General features: G+C 41.2%; 1 protein-coding gene across 1 annotated transcript in view; it reads left to right on the top strand.

Annotated features, from left to right (window-relative positions):
• Window positions 1–21,945, top strand: part of TMEM178B (transmembrane protein 178B) — a 222,502-nt gene that overhangs the window by 178,820 nt on the left and 21,737 nt on the right. Inside the window, exon 3 of the mRNA XM_026790817.2 lies at window positions 12,113–12,250. Coding sequence (XP_026646618.1) covers window positions 12,113–12,250 — 138 coding nt within the window. The remainder of the gene's footprint in view (window positions 1–12,112; window positions 12,251–21,945) is intronic.

Here is a 21,945-nt window from a genome sequence, read left to right as displayed (position 1 = left end):
CCCATTGTTCTTGCTTCAGGAGTATTTTAAGGTTTTCTAGAGCTCCTTTGGGCTCCACATTTGGCTCTGTGTTTCTGAATATGGAAAGAACACGCTCCATTTCCTCTCAGTTGCAAGCTGCAGTATGCTTGTCTAGACCCTTGTGATGCCTCTCTGACTGGTGTTCCAAGAAGACCCACATTGTCCTAAAGAAAATTCAATGAACTGTTATCTTTTAGTGGTAATTTTGCATCTCTGGTTAGCCACGTACATCAGCTATACCATTACAACACATGACTATTTACATACACAAATACAGCAAACACACCTTCACATTTTCCACCAAGGGTATCAGTCCGCCATCATAAAAGCCAGTGCTCTAATTTCAGGAGAAAAGTTATTTCAGTGTTGCTGAAATGGGAATCGGATGGAAGTGGACTGATTACTGCACCACTTATCTCACCTCCTATCAGTAACTTCCTGGCAGCAGAAACTGTTCAGCTGAAAGATTGGCTCTCCTAACTGGGGGTTAATTAACCACCTGAACAAACTGCTAAGTGCAACATTTTTCTTTCTTTCACATGATGACTGGACCTCTTTCTGGAACTTATTTTTTTTAGCCAAATGTTATGAGATTTGATATATGTCATTTGAAGAAGATGGGTTGTGGTACAGGCACCAAGTATCTGACTCAATCTGTGAATTGTCAGTGATTTGTGCAGTGATACTTTGAAAAGTAAATTCAACGACACACCACAAAACAGTGTTAGAAAATACTTGTTTCCCTACAGCTGATCACATCAGTGGAAATATTGAAGATTCCTTGTTAGAGCAGCTGCTGAGTCCTGTGATATCTGATGTTAACCAGATAGTGTGTACAGATTGAAGGCTGTGTCCCATTTCCCTTCTGCTAGGAAAGACTTCTAAATTTGCCACATGAGAAGAATTTATTGGGAGGCATCTCAAGCTAGACTAGGCTTCATAGGTGCCTAAGGCTTTTTTTCCAAGCACATATTTGCTGGGGTACTCCAGCTGTGGATGTGCTTTTCCTTTTTGCTGTGTGTAACATCTGTGCAGTGGGCTTTTGTTTGGCTCTTTGGTGGTTTTCTTCTCCTTCCCCCAAGCTGCTCTGGCTTCTTACCCAGCTTTTTTACCAAATTGCAAATTTATTTTCCTTCTGCTTTTGGCAGGCCCATATGTGGAACTGTCAAAATGTCACTGGCATCAGTTGTGAAAGGTTAGTGCCACATTATAGTCAGTGAGCTTATTAACACAGAAATTATTGGGTTTTGGAGAGGGGCAGGGAAGGACAAATGGGAACCCGTTTTCCAGGCACCTGCCTTTTCTACTAAACATTTCTTCTTGTCACATATATATTTTCAGAAAGTGGTTGCCATCTGCATAGGAGAAAAATCAGCTGGAGTCCATGAAGAATAAGGCTGGTTTTTGTGAGATTCCAGCAAGCTGAGAGACGGAGATGGAGAGGCAAAGGGGGCAAGTTGGACAAATTCATTTGAGTGTTGAGTGTCAGCAGGTGTTTATTTTCACCAATCCAATGACTAGAAACAAGATCATACTGCAAAAATTGGGTCTGATGAAAACCCAGTGTCAAAGTGGGTAATTGTGGATTCTTTGTTCCATGGTACCAGCTTGGTCCCATAAGAGTCATGATTTCCAGTTGCCCTCCCCAGGTTTACAGATGTCTGTATTTAGGTGAGAGCTACTGTTTTGCTTATTTACATATTTGTGCTTTTTTTTGATTTAATGAGAATGAGTTCCAAATCACCATTGAAAATATTCCCATACTGCCATTTTTATCTGTCCAAGGCCTTTTCAGGGCTTCTGGGGCTACCACTGCAGAGAACCTAGCTGGCAATCTTTAATGTATTAATCTTCAAAATGACCTGCTGAGGTGAGATTTTTCTGGTTTGAGAACTGAGACACAGAAAGCCTTTGTGTGGTTTTTGAGGAGGTGTGTGTGTCCCTGTTTCCTAGATAGTGTCCTGAAGCCAGAGAGGTTCTAACAAACCTGCAGAAAATTTGATTCTGCAGCTGGGAATGGGGACCTGGTGACCTCCCCAGTAGGGTGGGCATTGTGGTGGGAGTTGGAGCCCTGTGTTCATGGGTGCCATGTCCCTGTTTCCTAGATGGTGCCTGAAGCCAGAGAGGTTCTAAGAAACCTGCAGAAAGTTTGATTCTGCAGCTGGGAATGGGAACCCCAGTGAGATGAGCATTGTGGTGGGAGTTGGGGCCCTGTGTTCATGGGTGCCATGTCCCCAGGAGCAGGCAGGACAGACCCCTCTGACCCTGGTAGCAGGCTGGACTGCTCCTGCAGGCCCCAGCAGCTCTCCTGGAGAAAATCTGAGCTCAGAATCAGGGGTTTGGTCAAACAAGCAGCCATCCCCCACCTCTTCCTTGTGCCAAGCAGAATTTTAATGTACTTCCAATTTCTCTTTTTAGCACACACAAAGAAAAAAGAAAAAAATTAATAATCATCTATAAGAGAAGTTCTTTTCAGACAAATGGGAAAGCATTCAATGCTGATATATATTTTTCTCCACATTTAAATGGTATCTATTTAAATGCAGATTTTCTGGTTTCATATGTGGAGCTAGGAAGAAACGCCTTTCAATTTAAATGTTAATAGAAGAGTAAACTTCAAAATCAAAATTTCTCCATAAGGGACAGTGTTTTTTCACAGCTCTGTCTTTTTCTACTTCTTCCCTCTTTCTCTTCCATCCTCCTTCCTTTCTTCCTACACCTCAGCCCAGCCTCACTTGCATTAAATAGTCTTTTTAAAAACAAGAATACATCTTTCAGAGCTCCTGAATGAAAATGTTTAATGCTGGGATCTGTGGAATGAGCGTGTTTGAGCAGAGGGCTGGGGCACTGATAAAACAGAGATACCATCCCTCCACCACCAACCTCTTTCATGCTGGCCATTTATTAGGTGTGCTGCTCTGAATGCTTTGTGCTGGGATTGTGCTCAGGCTTGTGCAGTGTTTGGGGCAGGGGATGAAAAGAAAGGAAAACCTTTTAGCATAATATTTTAGTTGCTCCGGATTGTGAGCAAAGCTTTGGTGCTGGGACAGGCAGCAGAGGAGGGAAGTGAAATGCAGAGAGAAATAAATAAAACAAAGGTGCTGTTGCCAAGTCTCTCTCTTTCTGTATTACCCCTCCTCCTCCTCCTCTGCTCCATTGCTGCACATCTCCAACTTCATTTATCTTTGGGAGAAGCTTAAGGTAATCTGCTTTTTACAAAAAGCACTTAACACTGTCTGATACTGGAGTTCTACATAGAAATATGGTTTTTGCTTCTTGTCACACTCCATTTCTCATTTTTAAGGTTTTCTTTAATTTTTCTCATCACTCTTCAAATATCCATCTATTTTTGTTCACTCTTCTTTCCTCACTGAAAGAAAAGAAGTTGTTCTGGTTTTTCTTCTGCTTCTTTCTGGCCCTGATGAGCTTTATCCACCTTTGCAAGAAGTAGTTCAAGAGATAATAACTGAAGATTAAATCTTAATAAAATTCCATGTGATTAGTGGATATGTTGATACTCTGATGGTGACCAGCATATAAAAAGCAGACTGTAACAGGGCAGAGTCTGCTCACAGATAAGGGCAGTTCTGTAAAATAAATAATAAAGTAACTAATATATAGAATAGGGCTTTCTTTGTCCAGATTATTTTCATACAAATGTTACTGTATATCATTACTGATATGATGATATAGAATACTGAATGCCTATATAGAAAAAGTGATAAACTGTCTTCCATGGCCCTCCTGGGAGACAGGAGAAAATCTGATTTTCAGAGGAAAGTTTTAGAGCACTCAATCCTCCCCCTGATTTCAGGGAAAGCAGAGCTCACAGGGCTCTTCACTGATCTCAGTTCCCTGCCCCCAAGGTGTCTCTAGTTTCCTGTGAGAGCCTGGCAGCAGAGCTGAGGGGTGAAGCTGGCCTGGTGCCCTGCTCTGCACTGCCTCCTGTGCACTGTGCCTTGTGGAGGCATACATGGAGAATTCAGCGTCAGAGCAGCACTTCTCACCAGCACTTTACAGTGAAGGGAGTCACCTGTGCCCTGAACCCAGAGCCCATCACAGATTTCTTCCAGACCATTGGAGAACACAGGGAAACTTCCATTTGGAAATGGGCTTTCTACCTGGCCTCTCCCACCACCCCCAGTGGGGTGAAGGTGCTGGGAGCAGGGAGATGGCACCCCACATTCTCCAGGAAGGATCTCTCTGGTCACGCTAATCTGATGCTGAGGGACTGTGCTGTCCTTCCTCCCCATCAAGATCATATTGTGCTGTGCTGGCTCCCGGTAGAAGTCACTTCCAGTAAGAGATGACCAGCATAAAGAAGTGTGTATTACCTGAGTTTTGAAAAAGTACAGGATAGAAGAAAAATGAAAAAGGCAGAGCTTTGATGTCGTAAAATCACAAAGTCCTCACTGAAATTGAGCAGAACCCTACTTCAAATGCCTCAGATTTTTCAACACCTGCATAATCCATGGAAGCTGTGTAATGAAAAGCTTCTTAGCTTGGTCACAACTGAGAAATGTTTGCTTTGTGTGGCCTCACCTAGCAGGAGCAGGAAGGATTAAAGTTATGAATATGAAGAAGAGTGGCCAAAATTGCAGGTGCCTCAGACTTCCCTGTTTCTGTGGAGAGAGGGAAAAGTGGGATGAAAGGGTTGACTGGGCAAATTACAAGTGTACTCTGCTGGGACCAAAGCTGGGAAATATTCCTAGATGATCATATATTGGAGAGCTGAAATCAAGGATAGTAAATCTGGAGAGAGAGAAAGACTCTCCAAGATCAGCTCTTGAACATTGCTGAAGAAATGTAAATGATCAGCTTCAGGTACTTTCTGATAAAATCTCACCAGAACCAGAGGAGAGGGAATGGTGCGGAGTAGGAAAGGTAGAATGGGGCATGACAGACTAAAGTTGAGTTGAATGATGCTTTGGCATAGGCTTAGTTACTCTGGCCCACTAGATTGGGCCAGAAATCCCAGGTTGTATGGGCAAAGCTTTTCTTCCTACCCTGCTGTCACTCAGAGCTGAGTAGCAACACAACAGACACCAAAAATACCCTTTTCCTTCTCTGGTCAAAGTTGCTTTTTGAGGCTAAGGGAAAGTAGGATTGGAGCAAAAGGCTGAAACACTCTATGGGATGGTATTCACAGCCATCCTTCTCCCAGAACATCAGTCTTGCACCTTCTACAGTGGAACTGCTTCAGATGTGTTAAATTCCTGCTGTACAAATGTCCCCTTTGTGCATTGAACTCTGATATCCATATCATAAAGTCTTTTGAAGACAAATCAATCTATTCACCCTCATGAGACACTTCTTCTCACCCCTTTCTGTGCTGTACTTAAACAAGCCTCCGTCTTAAATCCCTCCCTCCCTCTTAAATCCCTCCCTTACCATCTGGGGGTTTTCTTTTGCCTCTTCTCTGCTCCACATGAGGGAAAGGCAAGAATAAAACCACAACTTGTTATTTCAGCTCCAGATAGTGCCTTAGGCCACTGCAGAATTTCTTAGGTCCCTGTAATTTTCCCCAAATAGTGGAGGAATTGCTTTCAGACAGTAACACCAGTATGTGACCTGGTCTGGGAGTTCCCCTTTCCTCTGGTGTTTTATGACAGTTCACCAGAGATCAGAAAATGCAGAGTCATGTGGGGTTTGCTATTTGCCAGCATAAACCTCTGAAGGTGTCAGCCTTTATAGAAGACATGACTTCACCCCTCCCTTGATGAACTATTCACCTGGCTCTGAAACTGTGGGATTTCTGATGGAGGAAGGCAGACTCAAGTGCCAGCAGTTCATAGCTGGCACCTTCCTTTTGTGGTTGTTTCTGTTTTAAATAACTGTAAGAACACTTAAGAACTTTGATGCAGAAAATCCATATAGATGGCCCGTTCTGACAAGAATAAATCAATTTCATGATGTCCACTCTCCATACACCTCATCCTCAGGGACATGTTAACTAGCACAGACCACAGCCAGCTTGCAAAGCTTCCCATCAGCTTTCCCATGTAGATGGGTCCAGACATTGCTGGCAATCAAACAACTTATCACACAAATAACAATCTCTAGTCAAACAGAGGGTGTTGGGATTTTGTTGTTTAGGAGAATTTATACATGTGTATTATAAAGGCCATTTATAACTTCTTGAGATATGAAGGCTCACTAGACCCTTGACAGAGCTGCTTTCCCTTTTTTGAGGGTCTTCTGCTGTTCTTTCTTTCAGCTTTGAGAGAGCTGTGTTTTAGTGCATGTTTGTGATGTGATGTTTCTGAGTCTCTCTGGTGCAGATACTTACATGTAAATGTAATCTGCTGTTACTTTGGTTGAAGTGGGTTGTGCTCATTGAGATTGCATTAGAGTAATCTTTAAACTGAGGACTGGGTTACCACATGATTCAGTGAAAGGCACTCAGAGATTTTAACAGTCTCAGGTAGGCTAATACATATTTCTTTTCTTATCTCTTCATACCTGAAGTGCAAAGAAAAGATTAAAACCCTCACCCTCTATTTGCCAACCTCATCCAAAATACAGTTTTAAGCTCTGCAGAGAGAATAGTGAGAGACAGAAAATGCTACTCAAAATCACCTGCATTAACACTCCCTGGTTCATTGTACCTGGGAGCTGCTGGGCTGACATTCAATAAAAGACATGTCTGTCCAATTCTATCTTGCCCCTGCTGAAGTTTCAGGGTGAGATAAGAGAAGGGATTATGTTGGAGAAAGATACCTCTGTGCTGCTGATTCTTTATAAGAGAAGTAATTTAAACAAAGCTCAGTGAAATCTGGAAAATTGTGCTCTAGGGCTGTGTGCAGTTCTTGAACAATTTCCAATACATATGTTTGGAAAAGAAAGAAAAAGGAGTGATTTTGACTCTTTTCAAGTACAAATGTTCTCGATCCCCGGTAAAGACAAATCAGAGGGAATGTAGTACAGGAGGGTATAGATCACAGTGGCGTGCAGTGAAGGATTATGCTAAAGAATTACACTATCCCAGTCTACTTCTACTTGTGATGTTACTATATTCTGACATCTGTTCCTAGACAGGCACAGAAATGCATTTGTGAGTTCCTTTTCGATTTTCCCATTTTTTGGAACACCTCAGGAAAGAACTGTGATATACCCAGAATGTCTTCTAAGCTATTCTAGATATAGACTTCAGGGTGCTTAGTCCCTGCAGAGCTTTCTCTAATGGGAGAAGGAAGGAGGACATGGAGGATGGACTATCTGAAATACTACTTGCAGCAATATTGCACTTTCTGAGGGTCTGATAACAAACACTGTAGTTTGATTTGCTGACAAACACTTGAGAACAAGCAGTTCTGAAAGCAAAAGCTGTGCTGTGTGGTTCAAGGTCTGTCCAGAAATCCTGGTAATACAGATTTATTTATACAGTCTCCACAAACTTTTCATGTAGCTGGGAGTGTGCTGAGTATTCTTGACTTGGTTTCCCCATCTTTCAGAAGAGTCTGATCCAGCGCTTCCTGTATGTGTGGTGAGGAAAGCAGTCTCTAGCTTTTAGGAGATATTATTAAATTCTGTGGAAAGGAAGATAGATATCAACAGGAAGGCTGAGCCCTTTAGAAAGATGACTTGCAGTTTCAAGGAAGAGAATGGAACTTCAGAAGTCAAAAAGGCATATTGAAATTTTAAAAAAGCAAAACTGAATCAGAACATGATATGTTTGCAGCTGCTGGGGTGTGAAACTTCTTCCACAATGTGATAACCAGCATGAATTACCTTATTGCTCATAACAAATACAGATGGACAGATATCAGGGTGAAAGGAAGGGCAGGGGCATTTGCAAACTGACAGAGAACCTTCCATCAAATGTTGCTTGGAAATAAATTACTCTCAATCAGCTTTTCTGCCTTTCTTTATCTTCAGGAAACCTATAGACTTAATATGCTCAGCAGAAAACAAAAATGCTTTAAAGAAATGCATGTTGGTTTATGAGAATCTGTCTATATTTTAAGGACATTGTCTAAAATGCTAATGTGTCTCTTTTCATCATGATTCACAAACCTTGTGACTTTCAAATTTATCATTTCAGCTTCCATCATGGGACTTGGATTACTCCATTCTTTGTCCCTTCTCCAACGTTATCAGTCAAGGAGTTTGTTGTTCCCAGCCTACATGAAAATGATACCTGTATTCTTTCTTGATGATCCACGTTGCTTTTGAGTCAGGGTTGAGTTCCCTGCCTTTTACCTGTAGCAGTGCTGGATATGAAAAGTCTCCCAAAGAGAAGATAATTCACTCATAGCTTTTAGTCAACATTAAAAAGAAAAAGGGATGAAGAAGGTGTTTCTAAAAAATGTGTGAAAAGATAATATTGTGTTTTCACCCCCAAGTGATGTTGGTATCTATGTCCCTTTAGTAAATAATTGAAACTAGCGGTCATATAGGCCAAGCATTAAAAATTAACTTCTGTATTTTAGCTTTTGGAATAAGCAATGCAATACATTCCTTACTTTCACCTTGTAGCTACATTTCTAAAGGTTTGGTTTGCTAGATGGTGATGAAGGGGAATTCAGTGTCCCTGCAATCTGTGCACTTTGCTACAGCATGTGAGGACTTGGGATGGGAACCCAGGAGAGGATCAGCTGCAGGACCAGCTAAGCAGTGCTCATGAATGCTCTGAGATAAGTTTGTTTGCTGTTGCAGCTCCCATTTGGCTGCATAAGATTCAACAATGAATTTTGCTGGCATAGTCACTCCTTCAGTAGATTGGTGTTGTCATGCCATGACCCTGAGATCCTATTACTCAGAGAGGTTTTCAAAAACAGAAAGAATGCAGAGAACTATTAATTTCATAATCTAAAAATAAATAAAAGCAATTTCAGAAAAATAAACCAAACCCAGAATGTGCTCAAACGTCATAAAGTGGTGTTACATGACAGCATGACCCTTTTTACCTTTGCAGGATGCATTCAGGAAGAGATTTATCAGTGCCAATCAAACTCAGACAAAACCCCATCAATTTGTACTGATGAGCTATTGTTTATTTATATGTCATCCCTCCATCCTAAATTAGCAGAACGAATTTAGATATTGCCTCGAGTACACAATGCAAATCTTTGCTTTTCTTCTGTCCTTTCCATGTCAAGCACCACACCAACAAACAATAATCATAAACAGCCCCATTAATAGGGATTGAGTCTGGGGAATATAGGCTCCTATTCCTCTAAATAGCCTGAGGGTGATGATTCATTTACATCCATTAAGTACTTTTCCACAAAAGAATCACTTTGAGTAGAGTTGATCCCAGCACTGACCTCAGCTTCATGTGGGCACTGACAGGTGAGGAGTGCCAGGTGGATCCTGTTAGACAAGCAGGCTGTTATTGAAACCAAATTTACAACCCCCTTTCCCAACACTGCCATTTCCAAGGGCTCCTCTCAAGAGATCTTATGGCAGGACAAAAGCCAAATAGTTTTAAATAGAAAAGAAAGTTTATATTTTATTTGTTTCAGATAATCTCTAGTGGATAGACTTGTGAAGAGCAGATTTGCAACTGGCCCAAGCAGTGGCAATCTTAAACTAAGCTCACTGAACCTGTAAGAACTAAGAGTTCACAAAGAAGTTCTATTTGGATTTTGTTGTGTTAGGAAGGGAATTTCAGGCTTGATCAGCAAAAGATGTTGAGGGAAACAAATGTCAAATTTGGCCTACAAATCTCGGTCCTGCTCCTTTAAGTTTTCTGTTTAATGGCAAAATTCATAGAGATAAACACCATTCCTAAGTCTGGCATACATGTTGATGTGATCCACTTGTGATCCACTCTGGGTCCATGGAAACTGGGTCCATCAGCCAGTTTTATCCATTGGGGTAGATTTGAGGGGTTCTGGACATGTTGCACCTGAATAAAGCTATTTAAGCTCATTAGAGGCAGGTTGTTTCCATTTGGACAGGCAAATGGTGTTACTTAGAGTCAGCACTCACAAGATAAATTGCAAGGGGTTTGTAGGGCTGACACTAAGAGCTGTGCAGCACCTTGGAGAGATGTGCTGTGCTGTTATGGAAGATGATGCAGGAAACAGTAAAGATTTTATGTTTTCATTTTCAAATTGAGCCCAGGGTCTTATGGACTGAAAAAGTAGGAAGACACTTGGCCATCAAAAATGCTTTCTAACACTTACTGCTTGTTTTGGAAAGCACTCTGAGAAATTCCCAAGGAACAGAGACACTGCCTGGGGGAAGTACAAATTTCTGCAGGAAATGCGCTTTTTTTTTCTTGTACAAGAGCTCCTTGAACATATTAAAATGTGGTGGGACAGTCACAAAACCTAAGACAAAAGTACTTTTAAGATGTGTATCTTGTTAAAAGAGCCTGGTTACTGGTGAGCTGAAGACCTGGTTATCTTTATGCTGTCAGAGAGACTCCTTGGAAAATAAGTGATAATCCACAGGAAAGAGTTACAGCTTCAACGAAGAGGTTGTGTTCTGCAACTTGATCTTGCATAAAAAGTGCTATAATAAACATTGAACTGAGTAAACTACCTTCAAGTCCCTCTGTCCTAGCACCCTGATAGCCTTTGTAGACACTTAGCATTTTGGAACTGAAGTTTTATAAACCCCTGATGATGGTAATTTACCTCTTCACAGAATTCATTGAATCTGTGTTGTGGGTATTGCTGGTCTTTTTATCTACTGTGGGAAAAGCATAAAAAATAACAGAAACTGAGACATAGTCAAAGGCCAGCCAAAGAGAAAAGCTGCTATAGAGACTGGTGCATGATTCACAGTTTTCAAATCTTCCTTCTCTGTCATAAGCATTCTGTTTCTTGAGGGGAAAAAAAAAAAAGTAAAATCATTGCTGTGCAAAAAAAAAAGAAGTCTCAAGAAGGAAACAAATGTTTACAGAGTTGACTTGGCTGGAATTTTCTTTGCTCATATACTCTTGATATATCAGTGTTTAAACTTTTTATGTGGGCGTGAAGGGGGGACAGGGAATAATCAAATGTTAGTGAAGATGCCCCAATCTGTTTCATTATCTGAGGGTGTGAAGATGCTCTTTAGCTCACATAGTCCTTGGTCTTTCAGTTGCCACGTGGTCTCACTGCCCAGATTTCACATCCAAACCAACTGTGAAGAATTTTTTTTCCCAGCACATGCAGGAGGAGCGTTCCCAGCAGTCCCATAGTCCCATCCTTTTTGCAGAAGGCAAATGTGCAACATAGCCAGGCCTTTATTTAAGTTTTCCTTTAAGTATTAAGATTTGGAGGCCCTTTTCCTTTCCTTTATTTATGAAATAAACGCAGGCCAGCCCCTGTCACCCACATCAGATGTACTCAGTCCCCCGTTGAAGAGCAAAAATGTTTTTCTCCAGTGCCCTGCCCTCCTCCTACTCTTAGTGCTCCCTGGAGCAGTCAAAAACATCCTCACCAAAAATCATCTGGCAAGGTCACCATCTGGGGACAGGAGAGGACAGGACAGGATGTGTCCTCTGTCCCAGCTGTGTATCTGGAGTGCATTTAATGACGTCTGACACCAGAGTATCTGTGTGCCCTGCTGCTCTGGAGGAACCATGTTCCACTCCTACCACCCCTGGGTGCCATGGCCCAACTTACACGTGGGAAGCTGCGGCCAGAGGGGCTCAGTGACACGTGGGGTGACAATTGAGGTGCATGCTCTGTCATGTGTTTGCTGGAACAAAGCATGGCAATTGCTTTGCTGATCAGCTGGAGCAGGGACATCCTTTGGATGCTGGGGAGTAATGGACAGAGATGAGAAGGCAAGATGTAAACAGATGTTGTGCTAGTGCCCAGAGACTGGAGTTATTAGACACTGCATTGCACTGAGGCCATTTTACAACTTCTAGCTCCTGAGCAAGCTGTCACAAGTCACTTGAGTGCATCTGCACTGAGCTTCATTGTGTGCTAAAACAGTCAGCTGCTCTCTCTCCCCAACCCAAGCTAGTGATTTAATTTATGGTTTGTCCTCGCTCTGAATCACCTTACTTAAATCATCCCATACCAACACACGCTGAAGTCCTTGCTGATCAGTAGCATTTTGGATTAAGACTGTTATGAAGCCCTGATGGTGCTGATTTATCACTGTTCCCACTGATGTTGTTTTTGTGTCTTCCCCACTGCAGATCTGCGCAGGATGACCGCTGGTTTCATGGGCATGGCCGTGGCCATCATCCTCTTTGGGTGGATTATCGGTGTCCTGGGTTGCTGTTGGGACCGAGGCCTTATGCAGTATGTGGCAGGGCTTCTCTTCCTCATGGGAGGTAAGGATGGTGCTTTTTGAAGAAATGCATTTTTCTTGTTGTTTTCATGTTGCCTCTTTCCACATGTCCCTCCTTTTCTAAGTCACTGAAAATATGTTTTCAGAGTAGTTTTGCCTGATCTGGACTTGGTTTCATTCTGAGCTCCTTCTGGTGCATATCAAAGACCACACAGTGATACTTTAACTTCCATCACAAAACTTGTCTGGAGTGTCTGTAAGTCATGGTAGTACAAAGGGTAATCTGAGTGTTTTAGTGCAGTACTCCCCTGTTGGATGTAACGTTGTCACTTAGCAAGCTCAGTAATAAAAATCCAAGGATTATGCAGATGTTATTCCCACTGCTATCCAATTCCACAGTGGGACACTTTGATACCTAGAAACTGTGCTGAGAGTTATAATCTATATTTATTACTCATCAGTTGCTCATGAATCAAATGTAACCTTTAGTTTATATTTCTCTTTCTTTGCTGTACCTATGAAGAGCATTCTCTGTGTTCCTTTTCCCACTTTACATACACTTTCTTGTAGACTTCTCTCTGTAAGAACAATTATCAATCTAGCAGCCTTTTCTTCCACTTGTTCCTGTTTGTACTTGCCTTTCTCAAACACGGATGAGAAGGACCATTCCCTAACAGGGTCTAATCAATGCCTTGTATAAGTGTTGTGATGGTTTCCTTCCCCTGCTGGTGATTCCTTGCCTGAAGTATTTTGTGGTTGTATTTCCTTTTTTTCATGCTGCATTACATTGGAGACCCACAGTCATCCTGCGGTTGGGTGACACATGCAGACCTTTTTCCACCTTTGTACTTTCCTACTGATGCTCTCCCAATTTACAACAGAGGTTTGGTTTATTAATCCCCAGGTCCATGCCCTGACACTGTGCTTTTGAACTTCTTCCCATTCCTACTACAACAGACCTGAAGGTCATCCAGCATTCCCCATGTAATGTACCAGCCTTCCTTACTACAGATGCCATCAAAATTTCTGTTAGCAGCAAATTTCAAGGCACAGTTATTTGAAATGAAGGGTGTGAAAGTCAAGTCCCAAACACAGCTCTGGGTGAATGCCTCAAAGTGAACACCACTACTTCTGTTCTCTCTTCTTTTCTCTGCTGCTGATTTTTGTTTGGCTGGGTTTCTGCCCTCCGGGCAGATCATCACTTCTGTGCATTTTATCATCTGTTTATCTGTACTGTGGTGTGACACAGATCAGTGTGTGACATAGAGGAGAGATTCTGTAGTCCCAGAAGAGGAGTTAAGTGCTGGAGTAACAAGTATTTATGTTCTAGTGGTGTGCTGGTGACATTAGACATCATTTCTCTCTGTGCCCACAAACACATTTGAAATCTGCTAGGACCTTGTGCAAGCACACACTGGTCTTCATGGGGATGTCTGGTTTGTTGTGGGTGTCAAAACATTATAAGCAATGCTTGCCAGATGAGCTTGGTGTTTCTTATTTATTTAAAAGCCTAATTTGCACAGGGGCCATTTTGTTCTAATCTGCTCAGATATCTGTGTGGTATTTAACTTACTACAGCCAAACATTCAGATTAAAACATTAAGAATATACTAAATAAGTACAGAAAACTTACATTTATTAGAAACTAGCTATGTCTTGTTTACTATTCAGAAATTATTATTATACATGGGTTGGTTTCCAGTGCAGCTGCAGAAATTATCTGTTAGCTCCAGGTTATTTGTGAGTGATTTGAAAGATGACTGATAAAGTTTCCAGGTGAAAAAAAAAAGATTCAGTTTTAACTGTGTGTAGTGGAATGGGTCACTCACAGCTTACAAAGCCATATTTGGGGTGCTCAAACAGCACACATTTCAGTGGAGATGGAGCCAAGGCCACAGAATTGAGAACAGCCTCAGTCATCCCCATGGAACAAGCTGCTCCTTCTCAGAGGGTAGTGGCTCTGCAAAGCTCTCTGGAATCGTGGGTGCTGGGACCATCCAGCTGCACAGGAGCTTTCAGTGCAATGCAGCTGCTAAATGTGTTATTTTATATGGACTATGCAATGAGACCATGACGTAGAGTTACCTCTGGGCTAAGCAAAACTATTTCTGGACATCCTAATGAGGTGTCAGTGCTAAGGGAGGATGTGGAAAGAGTGGGAGAGGTTTGCAGAAGAGCTACAAAAATGTGGTTTGAAAAATAAGAAAAAGACAGCATGCCACAAAAAGCAAATTGCTTGAAACTGTTTACCAAAAGGTTTATAATTGACTTGAACACAGAGTGGAAGTACCTATGCAGTGGGAAGCCATCTGATCGTAGCATGCTCTTTGCATAGACAAAATAATAACCAGATCCAGCAGTTGGAACACAACACTAATTTAAATGAGAGGCACCAGATTATTTTATCTGCCAATTTCTGTCAAGATGTGTAATATTATAAATAAAGATGTGCTGGGAGGAGATCAAACTTATTTTCTGCTTCAGTGCAGACACGTGGATCAGTATTACCCAAAGGTTACCCTCTTTCTTGTTTTGCACAAGTCAGTAGCAACTGCTAAACTGATTTCTTTTAACAGCAAGTGGGCATAAAGTAACATCTACAAACTGAAGCAGTCAGTTAATAAAATACACAACTAGAGCCATCTAATCTAAAAATCAGTAGCTATCAATGTTTTCAGACTGTGTCATGTGTTACATGGTCATTCCTTTTACAGCCAATGAGTCTTTTAATTTAAACTTTTTATTGCTGGACAGGGTTTGAATACATAGCCTTTGCTTCTGCCATGCCAAAAGTGCTGTCAACATATTACTGTGCTGTTTCTTAAAATGCATGGAGATAGAGTGCCTCCTATTTTTGCCTTTTTCTCAGATCCAATAATGGGAAAACTGCTTTGGAAGGTTTCTGCCATCTGACCTCACTGCAGCTGAGAGGAGACTGTGTTCAATTGGCAGCCATAGAATCAGACTGAAATCTAACCTTCCCTTCCATTTTCAACACCACTTCTCTTGGCTACGTTTGCAGCATTTGTTCTGGTTTTATTTCTAGGCAAATAGCTCTTTTTCAATGCTTAAACATTTCCAACTAAACATATCTATGGGGTTTGTCCCTTATTGCCCATAATTCTTTGAACAGGAAATCTCAACAGAGCACTGAGAAGCGTGCTATAATAATCTAATAAGAGCAGACGTGGCTTGCTTGGACCTCTGGTTCTTTATTATATTTACCAAACAGTCCTCTTGCTAACCCATGTGGCAGTGCCTCATAAGGACTTGCTTTACTTTGCTTGATCTAATTTCTCAAGCAAATTGCTAAAACAAGTCGTTTACGAAATGCAGGCCATTATTTGGTTTTTAGCTCATCCGGAATCCAGGACAAGTAAACTATGATTTAGAGTCTGTTTTACACTGCTATTCTGCATGTTTTATAACAAGCTAAAAATTATTAATAATTCATCTTTCCTGTTTAGACCAAATGTATCTGTATCAACAGCAATCACAGATCCCTTATGGTTTCTACAGCTCTTTTCCATAATTTTTGGTATTTATTGTACAATTTATACTTGGATTCCTTCTCTTGAACAACAGTGTTTGCCTGACCACAGCAGGATTTTTTTTCAGTCCCTCATCTTCTACAGAGCCAGATGATACTGTAAATTATGTTTAGTACTTTTTATCTCACTTTGCATGCTGGTACTGTTGCACAGCCTCCTATTTCACTATTGTTACATTCGAGTATTGTCAGCATCATTTTACCTGCAAGGTGGGGGAGTTTCCCTTTTTGATAGTTTCTTCATTTGGAATTGTGCTTTTAAATTTCACTGTGATTAGTTCATTTTACTTGTCTTACTTGAGACTGTTTAATTCTATTACAGAAGTGGGTCACACTCAAATTATACATGACTCCAAGCACATCCTCTTGCAGGTTCTTGTGTTTTCTCTTTGTGCAAATTACTGAAAATCTGTGCACAAGTAAAAGCTCTAACCAGTAACTTTGTAATTTTATAATAATTTCTGGAACTTTAGGAGCATCTGTAATACTACTTCCAAATGTCAGAGTCCTGTGCCAAACGTGATGCTTTCATGCTCACAAAGTACCTAGTCTAACAGGGATTCAGTTAAACATCTACCTGAGGAAGTGCATGTGGGATATTTTATATATTGTGTTTTGACCAAAGCAAATTTATTTGCACCAAAACTATGCCTTTGCATTTTTAAGTCTAGGCGTGGCCACCTCATCAGTTCCCAGGAATTGGTGTTCGCATTTTCTGGCTTTGAGCAGTTCTTTTGAAGGTATTCAAATATTTCACTAGTTTGGGTTTATTTTCATGGCAAACCTGCCAGTTCTTTTGGTTGGTGTCTTCACTCCCTCGACATCTAATTTAGCCAATATTGTCAAGGTCAAATGTCAGCTTTAGTTCCAGCTCCAGAGAGCTGAGATGCTATGAATCGGCACACTGGTAACTCCACCAAGGCAAATTCCATGGTCTCCAGGAATCCTTTCTTTCAGTTCTCCATCAAGTTGTTTGTGAATATTTCCTGTATCATGATCAGTGAGCAAGCTGATCCATCTAACCCTAGGTTTTTCTACCTGCTCTCCAGCAAATTCATCCTCAGGATTTTCTTGTTTCAGCATCTCAGGTTTGCAGTCATGAAAACTCAACCTCATCACATCTTCTGTTACTGTGTTGCTTTATAAAATCATCTTTTAAAGACAATCTCTGATAGTCTGATGTTTTCCCAGCTGATTTCAGTCAGCTGTTTTGAAATATCATATGACTTGCATTATTTTCTAATTTGAGGGCAGGACCAACTTCTTACCTAAATACTTCAAAGCCCTTTTCCTCCTCATCAGTGCCTGCTGTGGGGAAAGTGGGATGGCTGCCTCCTGATGGCATGATCCAGTGTTTTGGCAGTAATTTCATCCTCCCCCTTTCTAGCTTGTGCACCTCCCTGCTGAACTGCTGTCTGTTGTCCCAGCTGGAAATACAAAATGGCACTTCCAATATCATGTTCTGGTACTTGCCTCAGCACACAATTATCCAAGGCCAAAGCTACCTCACTTGTCTTTGTAAATGTATTAAAAGACTGACAAAGAATGACGTTTTATAATCCTTATCAGAGCTCTGTCCATCAGCTGCACATCCATGTGTTTTCCTTTTCTAAGTCTGTAATTTGTACTGAGAACACATTTCAGTGAAATAGTTAGGGGTTTTACTGCATGCCTAACAAGGCAGCCCTTCAGGGAGAGACTTCTGCGTTGTCTTATTTCGTTCCAAATTTACTGCAAATGAATGTAATAAATCATCTCTGCACTTGTTTACTCTTTTACCTGTTTTCTTCAGTCTTATCAGGTCTCTGCCAGTTTTGTCTTGTGACATACACTTTAGGATGACTTTATGGCTTTTTTCCCCATTTGCTAACAATTTCCTTAGAGAAGCATGTAATTTTACTAGCCTTGCAAATATTCATTATTCTTTGCAAAGTCAAGTGGGTTTCTTGCTGTAACCTTGCTTTGAGCCAATTAGAGATTTTACCATTAATAATTCAGTCTCTAATTAGTCTATTTGGAAATTATTCCAGCTGTTAAATGCCCTCATATGTGATTTGGCTTCACCCTGCAGTTCTGTAATAAAATGATCTGGAGTCTCATATAGCAGCTCATTTCTTGTCTTTGCCTAGTGATATTTTTGCCTGAGGTGCTGGAGCTTTGCTTGGGAGTCTGAAACTTCCTTTTCTACTGGCACTGAAAGGCCTGGAAGTCATGCTGTACACATATAGTAGTAGTATGGAGTTCTTCTGGCCTGATTTTTTGTTCTAGCATTTGCTTTCAAAAAAATCAGGAATTTCTTTCATCCTCTCTTCCCTTTTTACTGGTGGTGATCTGCCAGTCTGAGGGTTTCAAGTACCATTTGCCAGTTCCCCTTTTGCCACTGATTTGGGCTTCTTCTGACCCCCTCTAAGAGTGCTGCAGAGACATTTCTCTCTGTAGCCTGTCCATACTCAGAGGACCTAGGTCAGGGTTAGAAAAGCTTCAAATCTTTCCCACAGCAGAGGTGATCACCTGTTCATTCCAATGCTGGCTGCTGCAGTAAAGATAAGCAGGCAGGAAAGATGTGTGAGAGGGAATAAAAAATTAAGTTATGCAGGTGTGTTGGCATAATGTAATGTTTTATTTCAGATATGCAAGAAATATTTTTTTTTAAAAGAAAAGAAGAAAAAAACACTTATGTATGTTATGAGTGTGTTCTTTTTTTAAATTTTAAACTAGGGAGATGCAGGGTGCGGAGGTTCAGGGACATCACACCATAATTAATGTGATCCAGTGAAGCCAAATTTATTATCCCTGAAAATACTATATTTATAATAAATCTCTACTGTCCAGTATTACATGATTGGTTAATCCTAGCTGTTCACATGTCTAAAATAGAATGCTGATTGGATCACCTAATTTTTCACGCGTCTTGCTGTGGTTGTCTGGCCCACCCATGACTCACTTTTTTCTTACTTTCCCAAGCTTGCTGACAAACTTGCTGAGTCCTGATGACTCTTCTTCTTGTATCTTTTTCAAGGATTTACCGACCCCATTTCTGAATATGTCCATTATTCATTGTTTGTGAACGTGTGCATTGTCCGTTAGTACAAGCAGGCTGGATTGTGCATCAGCAGAATATGGCCATTGTACAGCAAGAACTCGTCAATCTGCAAACAAACTCTCAACAGGGAGAAATAGCTTTTAATAAGTAATTTCCAGCCTTCTCAGAAATACTTGCAAAATATTCCTTTCCTCAGTCCAGGGGAAAGGCAACAAAATGCTTGATTATCCTCAGAGCCAGAGGATGGACAGACCATTTAGGCTGGGTCACCTTCTCGTGCCCCGGCTGTGCCACACTTCACGCAGGGCTGTCACCAGGTGCCAGTGGGGATGGGGACAATCCCAGGGCTCTGTGCCAGTGCCATCAGCTGTCACAGGAGCTGATGGCCAGGCTGGGATGCCAACCCCATCAGAAAGAGGGGCTTCAAACCAGGGCTTGGGAGCTGCTGTCAGTGTAGCTGTGTTGCACACGTCCGTATCCTCTGTCACTCCCACCTCCACAGGGAGCCTTGTCTTCCAAACCCCCTGGCTGGGCTTCCTCGCCCGTGCTGTGCATGTGTGAGGAGATGACAACAGAGGCATCTGTGGATTTGCAGCCATGGGTTGTTACCAGCTGTTGAGTCATTTGAGTCTCAAATTTAACTCACTGTACTTTGAAAATAGCACGGAACGTAGAAAATAAGAGTGTTTATTCTACGCAACTGTGGTCCTGCCGTCTCAAAATAATCCTTCCACTGCTGAATAATTTAACAAAAATGGAACAATTTAATGTAGCAGGTGTAAGGCAAAACTCTGCGACTGACGTCTCCTAGGCAGTTATGAAGTACCTTCGTAGTAGCTGCCAAAGAGAAAGATAAACAAAGGGAGAAAGTAAGAGCCATTCTCTGGAATTCATTGGGAAATATGATATGTCCCACAGGGCATCTAGGATTTCTATTTTTCATTAAAAATCAAGGTCTCTACCCATTCTTCAGAATGTTTACTTGTGGTGACATGATCAACCACAACACTGAATATGGAAGGTATTTCCTATGATCATATATTTTTTTTCATTTATACAACATTATTCTTTGAAAGTTCAGTTTCTTGTGCTTCTTCACAAAAAAAGGAATAGTTTTAGAAATTTTACATCAATTATTTTTTTTCCCTATGTGAAGGCAAATATAATTGCACATGTATGTGCACAAGTGTATACAGACAGATCTTAAACAGCAGCCTGTGATCTTTAGAAAAACCAAGATCTGCAGTAATTTACTGGAATGTGAATTGTGAAGCTTGGGATAAATACAGTTTTCACAAAGGCATAATACCTTTGGCCACTTTGAAGAGTATTTATAATTCAAAACAAGTTGGAAGACTGGAAAAAAATGAGATACCAATCATGTTTTATTCCTGTGGGAGGTTCTAAATTAATGATGACTGCAGAGGAGCTTAAAAAATTGGCAAAACTCCCTACAGACCACTGTGAGAACTTATTTATGTGGATTGACCTCCAGATGGAGACACAGCCTGGTTTGTATCAAGAGATGCCGTAAATGGGTTATGAAAGTGTTTGAGACCAGGCTCAGCACAACAAGATGATTCCCCCCTCTGCCAAGCCTCCCCCAGCACACATGTGAACACTCTGGCTCCTACCTGTGCTTTTGGCTAAATTTCACATTATGCTCTAAGTGATTTAAGGCTTTGAGTTGGAACAAGCTTGAGTTAATGTACAGCATTAATAGGCTTTAAATGTTTAAACCACTCAAAGGTTCTTGATTGTTTAAAACCCTCAAACACATGACAAGGGTGTTGTGGAAGGCAGAAAAGGAGCTGATGAAGGTCTTTTTGGACCTGGGAGGAGAAGCAGAGCTCAGAGCACTCATGCAGGCTTTATGCCCATCAGGAAGTAATGTAACAAGGCCAAGAGCATTCATATTCAGGAAATAAGAATTAACCTGTTTCTAAAAATGTCCTTCTTTGCTTTTAAGGATTTGTCCCCCTTTATGGGGAGTAGCTGAAGAAATTGGGGTTCGTAACTGTGGAGAAGACAGGCTCAGGGGAGACTATTCCTCTTTACAGCTACCTGACAGGAGATTGTAGCTATGAAGGGTTTGATCTCTTCTCCAAGTAACAAACCATAGAACAAGAGGAAATGGCCTCAAATTGTACCAGGGAAGGTTTAGATTGGGTAATAGCAAAAACCTCTGCACCAAAAGTGTGTTCAAACAGGCTGCCTAGAGAAGGGGCACCATCCCTGGAGGCATTCAAGAGTTGTGTAGATGTGGCACTTAGGAACATGGTCTAGTGGTGAATTTGGCAGTGGTGGGTTTACAGTCGGACTTGATGATCTTAGTGATCTTTTCCAACCTAGGCAATCCTATGATTCCTTTAAAACATCTCTCCCTGCACAGTTTGTTGTGTCTCTCACAGACCTGGTTCAAGGCCATGTTCCTTGGACCCATTTTAGGCCAGGTTTCTTGAGTCTGAAGTGTGGCTTTTCTTTTCTTATGTCTTTCAAAACCAGGATACTGACAGACATATGTCCAGGCATGTATTTGTGGATATGAGTTCACTGCTACGTACACACATCCTGATATGGGGTAGAACTGGAACTGCTTCTTCATCCAGACCAGTGAACCATCCAACAATGTCAGCAACTGTTACCTCTTGCCTTCTGAATGCTATCTAATTTCCTATTTTCACTCAAAACATAAATATTTAGGAAATCATTCAGGCAGGCATACATACCCTTTGCCATCTTTTGAGGTTAATATATTGCCAGGATGGCCTGTTGAGCATTTCCCAGCTAGAAAAAAGTTGCTCAGCAGATGGCAGGGCTTAAAAGAGCTGGGGGTCCATGTTACATCTTAACTGCTAGTACTTCTCTCTCCTCTCTGGTGCACCAATAACACATTTTGCATTTATTTATTTATGCTGGCACTCATTTTGAAAAGGAAATAGGAGACTCTGGAAATAGGAAAGATCACTCACTTTTGCAATACAGACATCTGTGTGTCACTGCCTATCAGCAACTGAAATACTCTTTTATAATTTCATGTTATAATACTCCTCAAGGGGAATGATAACTCTCATTTACAACATAAGTTCAAATGCAGAGTTATATCTTTTGTCTCATAGAATATTATTTTCACTAGATGTTTTTT

The sequence above is a fragment of the Zonotrichia albicollis genome, chromosome 4 (assembly GCF_047830755.1).
Source record: "Zonotrichia albicollis isolate bZonAlb1 chromosome 4, bZonAlb1.hap1, whole genome shotgun sequence".
Lineage (NCBI taxonomy): Eukaryota > Metazoa > Chordata > Aves > Passeriformes > Passerellidae > Zonotrichia > Zonotrichia albicollis.
This window is presented reverse-complemented; position numbering and strand designations above follow the sequence as displayed.